This window comes from Otolemur garnettii, unplaced genomic scaffold, assembly GCF_000181295.1.
Source record: "Otolemur garnettii isolate 467f Iridium unplaced genomic scaffold, OtoGar3 scaffold00039, whole genome shotgun sequence".
Lineage (NCBI taxonomy): Eukaryota > Metazoa > Chordata > Mammalia > Primates > Galagidae > Otolemur > Otolemur garnettii.
The window spans coordinates 14,378,917-14,388,507 of NW_003852434.1; the positions used below are offsets into that span (position 1 = coordinate 14,378,917).

The 9,591-nt window shown below is 43.6% G+C and overlaps 1 protein-coding gene across 1 annotated transcript in view; it reads right to left on the reverse strand.

The window, feature by feature from the left end:
- The window catches only part of AFM (afamin), a 17,808-nt gene extending 8,383 nt beyond the window's left edge, over window positions 1–9,425 (reverse strand). The window contains exons 1-6 of the mRNA XM_012805322.2: window positions 9,086–9,425; window positions 7,978–8,110; window positions 7,189–7,286; window positions 6,303–6,432; window positions 3,564–3,778; window positions 622–754 (exon numbers count right to left, since the gene is read on the reverse strand). Coding sequence (XP_012660776.1) covers window positions 622–754; window positions 3,564–3,778; window positions 6,303–6,432; window positions 7,189–7,286; window positions 7,978–8,110; window positions 9,086–9,330 — 954 coding nt within the window. The 5' untranslated portion in view covers window positions 9,331–9,425. The remainder of the gene's footprint in view (window positions 1–621; window positions 755–3,563; window positions 3,779–6,302; window positions 6,433–7,188; window positions 7,287–7,977; window positions 8,111–9,085) is intronic.
- Window positions 9,426–9,591: the final 166 nt, after the last annotated feature.

The following is a 9,591-nucleotide window of genomic DNA, read 5'->3' on the forward strand; positions in this document are numbered from 1 at the left end:
AGTAAATACCTGATGTTTTAAGCCACTAAGTTTGTGAAAATAAGAGGAAACTAATACAGCACCATTTATAAACCCCCCCCCAAAGTTTTCTATTAAACCAATAAAAAACAGACCCAAACATTTCCTAAGAATTATTCCAACTTTCTTTTTAAAGCACACACACATATACACATATCTACACAGACAGGATGAAGCAAACTGTTAAGCTATTTCTTAGTGGTGGTATCAGATGGTTGGTTTTTTTGTTTTTTGTTTTTTTTTTTGTAAGTATTGGTACTTTTCTAATTGTCTACAATTACAATTCATTTATTTTATAATCATACAAAAATTTAATGTGGCTCAATAAAATGCAAAGTATATAAATTAAAAACATAAAATGTTTAATGGGAAGAGCTTTTGAATCAACACACTGGACTAGTCATTGAAATCACTATGGGTCAGCCAGACTGGCCACATGTGCTGTCCAGTGGTCGCCTGACACTGAGCCACAGAATCCTCTAAGTGATCATTTTCTACTCCCTGGATGGAATTAAACTCTGATATTCATTTTTAAGTGTTTTGCTGCTATTGTTGTTGTTTCTCATTTTCTGGCCCTATAACCCCCACATCGATGGGACCTACCGCATGCCGGTAGCAATCTGGAGGGTTCTCTGTGTTACAGCAGCTGGTCAGGAGGGCCTTGTACTCGTGAGTGATCCTTAGAATCTCTGGGATAGACAGGTCTGGGTGATTCCTTGAGTATTCATAAGTGAACCTGCAACGTGTGAAAATACTTTGCATATTAGAACTTAGAGAAAAAGGAAAACATGAAAGTCCACTATCTTGTAATCCAGTCAAATCTCCCACAACTGAGTTTTCATTCAAATGCTAAGTCCCTCCTCTGGTTTGCAAAGCATTGGAAATATTACATTGTGTCCTTAGTACTTAGGAAATACTCTGTATATTGAGTATAACTGTGTCCCCAAATGCATTTGAACTTCCACGCGGGACGCTGGTGTCAGGGCTTGAGTCTCACTCCCTGTGCAGTCCTCCAGGGCCCTCTGTCTTGCCACCTGCTGTGCACGGGAGTTTCCTCCCTTCAGCTCTAAGACATTAGCAGGGCTTTCTGTGGTCCCAGTCAGAAGCTTCCGAGTCCAGGTGAGCAGGATTTGGGGAGATAGCAGGAAAGAGGGACGTGAGGCTAACACTTACTGAGCCCCCACTGGGCGGTGGGCACAGGACAGGCTTTGTGTGTGAGAGGGAGAGAGAGGCGCAGACTTCCTGGTCCGCACAGACACTTTCACTGCGGCTCACTCAGTCCTCATGACAAACACTGTCATACAAGAGGAAACGGAGCCACCATCGGAGCAGCGCCCCGCTGGGAAGGGAACATATGAAGTTCAATTTGCCCCTGTCCTGGGCTGCCTACTCCATTCTTTTCTATACTGGTTAACTCTTTTCTCAAGAGAGAGATGTCTTCCCAAAGTCCCTCAGTTATGCTATTTGTATAATCTTTTCCATAAAGGAATCTCATCTGTTCAGTCACAGTGAGTTAAGATAGCCCATGTTTTGTGAGAGCGATACTTTATATAAGTTGTTAATGACCAGGTAACTCTTTTCATCCTTCCCCCACTCTTTTTTTTTTCCAGCCTTTGATTTTCTTGATTAATTTTGGTTTTCCTGACACCATCTCTCCAACTCCCCATCTGCCTTCTCCGTCCACTTGTGGGACATATTCCCACACTCTAAAGCAGTGGTGCTTAACCTTCAGAGACTCAGGGCTCCTCTTAATATTTGACGTAAGTCATGTGGTTCTTCCCTGGAAAAAGTAAAAACGCACATAAAAATGCCTCCCCCAGTCAAAAGGCCCTGGAAGCCTATGAGAGGCTGGGGAGTCCACCGAAGCCTTACACAGATGTTTATATCCGGAAAGCCTGCACCTTACAACTCTGCCCCACTGCGCACACTCCCTGCTGGCCTCCCTGGGCCTCAAATACTGTCTACGTTGTGACGGTGACGACAGTGCAGATAGAGGTGCAGATGATGGTGACAGAGTGGCCTCTGTTATGGAGCACACACGTCAGGCACAATCTATCATTCTATTTAGTTGGATTTGATCTAATATCCACCACCTGCAAGGTGCAAGGGAGCACAGTGCTTATGAGACCAGGAGCTCTGAGCCACACTGCCCGGATTTGAACCTTGGCTCTGCCACATGCAAGCTGTGTGGCTTTGGGGCAAGTTACTGAACCTCTCTGTGCCTGTCTTGTCACCTGTAAAATTGGGATTAAAACGTTATACTAACCTTAAAGGGCACCTCTGAAAATTCAGTTGGTTAGTAGATAAGAAGCACTAAAAATTGAGTAAGTATTCAATACGTATTAGTTGTTATTCTATCCTGTTATCCTCAACTCAGACCTCCTGTCACACCAAGTTCACGTTTAAAAGTCTCTGATAGTCCCAATTAGTTGTCCTACCTACACCTCACAATCAGTGTGCTCAGAACTAAATATATTCTCTTTCCCACAAAATCTGCTTTTTCATCTCTATGTCCATCTCATTGGAGAGGAAAACTGCCTGTCCAGTCATCTAAGCGCCAAACTGGAATTCATTCCAGAAGTTTCTTTTAAAAAAGGTGATTTGTCCTTGTTTACTCTTCAGTGAAAGCCATTCAGTGGAACACCCCCCCCCCACTTAGTAGGGCTGCAGGAGCCAGCCCCACCCCCTCGCACTGCTGCAGCCAGCAGCCGCGTGACACTCGGCCCATGCTCTGCCTCACTTGTCTACGTCACCAGCAAATTCTTCAAGTACCGCCTCCCTCTCAGCCTTTACAGGGTCCCCAGCCACAAGGAACCCCTACTTCCTTTGTCCCCACATTGTGTGGAACATGGTGCTACTGGAAAGAAGAGAAACTCTTTCTGCATTTATTTATTTATCTATTTATATGTCTGTCTCTTCCCACATCACACTCCCTATAGAGACGGTTTCCTGGAGGTAGAAACCCAGTAAAGTCCCTGAATTATATTTCACTACCAATAAAGTAATGAATGAATGTTCTTACGTGAATGAATCGATGGGTTCATATGAATTTTACATATGACAGACTAAAGCACAGAAAAGCTAACTTGTCCAAGTGACTCAATTAGGACTCCAATCCAGTCCCTGTGATTGCAAATCCATGAGTCTTCCCCATAACTGCTGTGAGGTAACACAGTATGACTGCTGCCCACAGTCTCATGGGCCAGACCTCCTGGAGTCAAATCCTTACTCTGTCATTTTTGAGCTGTGGATCTTGAAAAAGTCACTTCATTGTATCTCATTCATTGGAAAAGTTGGGGAAAATTGGACATGGTTACTGTGAGAATTAGAATAGATAACCGGCCTGGTGCCAGGCACATGTCAAGTACTCCATAAAGGTTGGCCATTGCTTTAATGCCAGTTGTTTCTTTCCTAAAACTATGGGAAAACACTGTAGTCCATGGCCATGATTTTAGAAATTAAATGATACCCAGTGAAATAATGGGTCCACATCACTCCACCCTAATTAGTCAAATCTTATAAATTTCTAGAAAGAAAGATATTACTCAGCAAAGAAGTTGTCCGGGTCAGCATCTCGTCCTTGACATACATTCTCACTGTCAGTGAATTTTGCTTCTCCTGGTGATAAATCCTTTGGTCTGTCGTCCTTGTTTGAGTAGATTATGCATTCTCCACGCTCCGGTACTTCCTTTTCACAGCACTCTTTGATTTTGCTGGAGATGGATTCTTGTTTTGAACAAATACGGCTCGCAACCTTGCTCTGTGCCAAATGAGAATGAGAATGATTTTATACTCCAAGTGTCTTCAGGACTGGGTCTTCTTTCATAATGGAATAGTGGCATGGGAAACCAGTCCTGAGCATAACGTCTGGGATCACTTCATCTGCTAATTTAATACAAATAACACTCATTTAAATTTTGCTTTCACTCGGTACTTACGAAGTTTTACATTAATGCAATCTTTATCAGGATTCAAGATGACATAAATATGAAAAATGGCTCTACTATAAATTTACATTTGTTGTTAGGTGTTAATCTTTTGAATACTTTATTCCTCCTACTCTGGCATATTGGTATTCCATATTCTAAATGTAGTCTCTTTTCCATAAAAGTCCACCTGTGCTTTCAGGGGAGGCCCTCAGAGACATGTGACTGTAGTGTGTATAATCCTCATCTCCTCTCCTGGCCTGAAACTGCATTGCCATGCATATAGCAAAAACCTGATGCATATTTAATAAGTGAAAAAAGGATGGAGAATGCATGAACCACTACAGATGACAATTTCTCAAATATAAGAAGCTATCACACTGCAAATATAAGAAGCTATCACACTCGTGGCCTCATCTTCCTGTGGGTATCTTAATTCAACGCTGTCCAAGTCATCAAACAAGGCACAAAATAGAAAACATTACTCTGGCCCCATCCCTGCCCTTCAGGGCAATTACAAAGTTTGGGAATTAGAGAGAGGATGAGGTTATCTTATTTACATGTTAGTTGAATAATTTTTAAAAACCAAAAGGCTCCTGGTCCCTTTCCAGACTCCCCAGAGCGAGCTGCACATTCCTCCTCTCTGTTCCAGCCCGGCTTGAACTGCCCTGAGCTCCTTCCATCAACACCTCGGGCTGTTTCAAGCCTTCCAGATGTTCCTCAAGCCCTTCCCACTGACTGGAGTCTTCCTGTGAACACTGAGAGTGAGGAATGGGAGGATGCTCAGGGTGATGGAATTGGAAGGGGCGTTGGCACAGTGTTCCAGCAGGCCAGGTGGCACCAGGGAGCCAATCTTAACAAAGACACCCATGTCTCACCTGGGGCCACTGTTGTCCTCAGCAGAGCGTCTCTGAGAATTTATCTCTACTTTCAATTAACTATAATTCACCTCCTACTATTTCTCTACAAAGGCATTAAAGAGAGGGAAATTTGAGACATAATGTGATCCCTTCTCCTGAGGTCTAAACCTTATAGAACATCTACAGTTTTATTGTAATTCAATACATTAGATTTAAGATTATAAAACCCACATTCCCATAAACAATCAAACAATATAAAAATAAATCACAAGTGAAGTTGCTTTAACTGGGGACACTTAGGGGAAAAATTCTTGGGTACATCTGTTGTCCACTGCTTGAAATAAAATGGACATTTCTTAGTACTCTAAAAATCCAAGTTATTTAGTTAACATACTGTCTACACCAAGAGCCAAAAACAGTTAAACCAATTACAAGTTACTAAGATAAAGCCTGGTTTCAACTAAGAAAATATCAGGATCTTTCTAATAAAATTGTATTTCCTTCAAGTGCAGGAACAATTTCTCCCATGCCAGACATATATTCACACCATATTCCCTTAGACAGTCACTGTAGAGGTTACCAGAGCATGGGGAATGAGGCAATTAGGTAAGTGTTGCCCAAAGGGCTCAAAATATCAGACCGACAGGAGGAATAAATTCAAGAGATCCACAGTGCCTCACAATCGCATTGTGACCACAGCTCACACCAACATATGGGGTATTTCAAAACTGCTAAAGGAGTTTTGAAGTGTTGCCCCCCCAAAAGAAAGAAAGAAATATGTGAGGTAATGTCTATGTTAAATAGCTTGGCTTAGACATTCTGTGATGTGTGGACACATATAGACATGTGTACAAATGTGTGTATGTGTATATCAAAGTATCACATTGTACAGCATAAGAATATACAACGTTTAATTGTCAATTAGAAAGGAAGGAAGGAGGGAATGGTGGAAGGAGGGAAAGAAAAGAAGGATGGGAACAGGGAAAGAAGGAAGGATTTAAAAGTCACTGCACCTACCAACTTCGGAAGAACTACCTAAATAGCCCGAGGAAGCTCAAAGAAGCAGCTTCTAGAAACAGAGTGACAGCAAATCGTAACATCTAACTTTTCTAAACAAGACTTTGTAATGGAAAAGAAAACTTCAGTCTGGACTAATGGGCTTTCAAAAATTCTAAATTCCTGATGTTTTGCCTCAAGACATTTAACTATATAAGATAGAATCTCTGCTGAGTAATCTTTAAAAACTCTGTGCATATCTATAGGGGGAGCCTGGAATACTACTAAAAGGATACAATCAAATTAAATTAAAATTCCATGTATTAAAAACCCCCAATTTTATTTGGGTTTATTTGTAAAAATTTTATATTTTAAGTTATTATTCAATAATTTATTAACATTCCAATTTCAGCCTAGCAAAGTAACCACACATTAGGGCAACTTCAGAATAAACAATGGTTACCAAAAATCACTATTTTTACTTGGTTCTGAGAACATTTACCGAGCTGCGGATACATCCCACAACGTCCCCTTCACAGCAGGCATCATACTTGAAAGAAACATCTTCTAAGAGGGAAGTGAGTTCCTGAAATTCAACCTTGGGAAATTTTTGACTGAGTACAGCAATGTTTCTGGAAAAAGAATAGATAAACCACTAAGATAATTAAATCAGCAACTAAAACAGGTGGGAGTCCTTTGCTAATACCGTATAAATAGCTCCAAAACCACTGGTACCCTTGGGTTTTATAAACATCTTTGTTAAAGTGCTGATAGTACCTTGACAGCCTGCAAGATCACTTTGAAAATATTAGGATGATATTTTTAGCTCCCCACCGAGGATCCTGATATGAGCAAAAAAAAAAAAAAGCTTAATTATAGCAAGACATGTTGTCAAGGGCCACCATTTCCTACGGTAAGCCCATGAAAGGCATAGATAATCCATCATAGAACGCTTTCCTGCTGACCTACTTCAAATCTCAACATTTTTCTCAAGACATTGCTCTAGCACTGTGACTAATCAGTGAGGGTGAACAGCAGAGATAAAATTTATCCTTGCAAGGTGGTCTCCTCACCTCGCCTAAGGTCAAAGGCGAATGGATCAGTCAGGTCTAGAGCACGGAGGGGTCTACAGCCCTCGTTAGGGACACCCAGACCAGGTCAGATTTCCAATTAACCAAAATACATCTCAGAAGTGGCCGATTTTCTCTGCAGCGTCTCCCATCTCCCCGGCCTCGTCTCACCTGACCTAATAGTCTGGTTCTGAGCCATCCACGTGGGCTCAGAGCAGCCTAGTTCCCTGGAAAACCGGGAAAACTCTACATAGAAACTCACTGACTGGTTAACAGAAAGGAAGACGACCAGAGATGAGTGACGTGTATAAAACTCACATCGAGTTTAAGCCTTCGGGTCCAAATTTCAGAAGTGCACCACAGACATTCTTTTGATAGGAAGAAAATGCTCTTAAATATTGCATGATAGGTGCTGCCTAAAAAAGAGAGAAAAAATTCTCTTGAAACAGAGTAATTTTTATTCTTTATTGTAAAACTATAAGTCGATCGAATTATCACAAAGTTTGTTCGAAGACAGAAAACCTATGACAGTTTTGCTTCAGTAAACTTATATATAAAAAGAACTAAGCATTTGTGGCACGTGACAAAGTCGAGGCCAGCCTTCCTGATGGCTGAGTTGTGCCTGCAGGAAGGTGCTGACACTCCCCTGCCAGACAGAGTGCTGGAAGCTGGGCCACCTCTACTGAGACGATCCACTGTAGGGTAGTCAAAAGAACGTACATTGGAGACAGAAGATAAAGTATCTTTCATCCTGGGTATTCACTCACTAGGACTTCTTCCCCATTTACCAAAAAACCAAGGGAGAAACCTGAAAGTGAGGGGCTGTGTTCCAGGATCTCAGCAACAAGATTACTTGGAGTAGCAGCTGGTGGTTAACAGGATGAAAATCAGTGAATGTGACAAGGGCAAGTCAGGGGCAGTGACGACGCTCTGGGCAGGTCTGGACCTTGGTGTCAGTGACGCTGGGCTCTCGAGGACACAGGCGTAATGCCCACCCTCCTCAGACACGGGAGTGACACCCACCCTCCTCCGACACGGGCGTGACACCCACCCTCCTCCGACACAGGCGTGACACCCGCCCTCCTGGGACACAGGCGTGACACCCACCCTCTTCTGAAAGCAGCCGACCTCGCGCTGGTCTTCACAGCAGGCTCCAGCCGCCTCTGCAAAGCGAGTGGCCGCACTGAGAAGCGTGGGGGCAAAGACAAAGGGGTTCCTTCTGGCAACTTCATACACGTAGCTGTAAAAAGTTAAGAATCAAAGAGAGAGAAGAGGGGAAAGGAAGACAGGCCAGGCGTGGACGGTAGACCAGGGAAGGGAAGGAAGGGAAAAGGGGAGGGGAAGACATGACCGGAGGAGACAGAGGAGCAGGCTGCAAAACGGAGAGAGAGGGACGGCGGGTCCCCCACAGAGGACGCCAGGAGAGGGCCGCATCCCCGGCCCTCCAGGTGCTCATCACCACGGAAGGGGCTGACTCCAGAGTGAGGGCGACACTGTGACACCACCCCAGCGCTGAGCGGCTGCGGCCGCGGGTCCTCACATCTCCCCTCCGTGTTCAGAGACAGCTCTGTGCACGCTCCCACCTGCTCCTTCTGAGATCCGGGCGCAGATTTACTCATGTTCAAGTCAACTTGTGATTTAAGTTTCCACGAGCTCACCAGCTTTCTAGAAGTCTCTGCTTCTGTGATGACTATACTATTAAAAACAGGTTTTTTTGCTAAACACCCATTAATTTGTTGTTTGCTAGATGTAAAGAGCTGCAACTTCCCCTTGGGAAGAAGGTAGTATTCCCTCCACGTGCCTCCTAGCAATTCAACACCCTGTGCACACCTCAGCCCTAGGACTTACCACATTATAATACACATTCCATTGATATAAGTTAAAAGCAGGGTCCATATCTTATTCATATTAGTATCCCCAACCCTGAGCACAGACTCTGACACACAATAAGTGAATGAGTTAATGAATGAATTCATCAGTGAACCCAGCCACGCTCCTGTAAGGTAGGTGGGTATGTAGCCTAAGAGCAATTCTTCAGTTAAACCAGCGGTTCTCAACCTTCCTACTGCCGCGACCCTTTAATACAGTTCCTCCTTTAATACAGACCCCCAGCCCGTTGGGCGTCACCACATGAGGAACTGTATTAAAGGGTTCTGGCATTAGGAAGGTTGAGAACCGCTAAGTTAAACCATTTTTCTACTAAGGTTAAACTTACTGATTTAGAAAAGATTCTGAGCTCTTTTTGAAAGCCTGGCATTTCTCTTCCGGATCCAGAGTAGGGAAAGGAGGCAGAAATCCTACACCATCTTTCTTGTTCAAGAAGAAACAGCTTCTTCTTTCAAAATCATTACCGCAGCAGTGCGAAAAATTATACTTCTGTGGCAGCCCCTTCATAGCACATATTTTTTCCTGTAAAACATCATTCTGGACAACAGAGGTGGAAAGGACAACTTCAGTCATGGTATTCTCTACCAGTGGAAAACACACGGGCACAATAAGCCATCACTGTTACCCTCTGGGAAAGAGATGACCCTTTTCCCACTCCTGCCTGCAGGACAACCTCGCCCCCACCATCCCCACCATCCCCACGCAGGAAACCTTTCTCTGCCTATCACGAGACCCCTGAACCTCTCTAGTGCTCTTTCCCGGCCTCCTGCATTTCCTTTCCAGTTTGGCTTTTCTCATCGTCTCCCGTCTCCCGAGGTGAGGATACATCAGTAT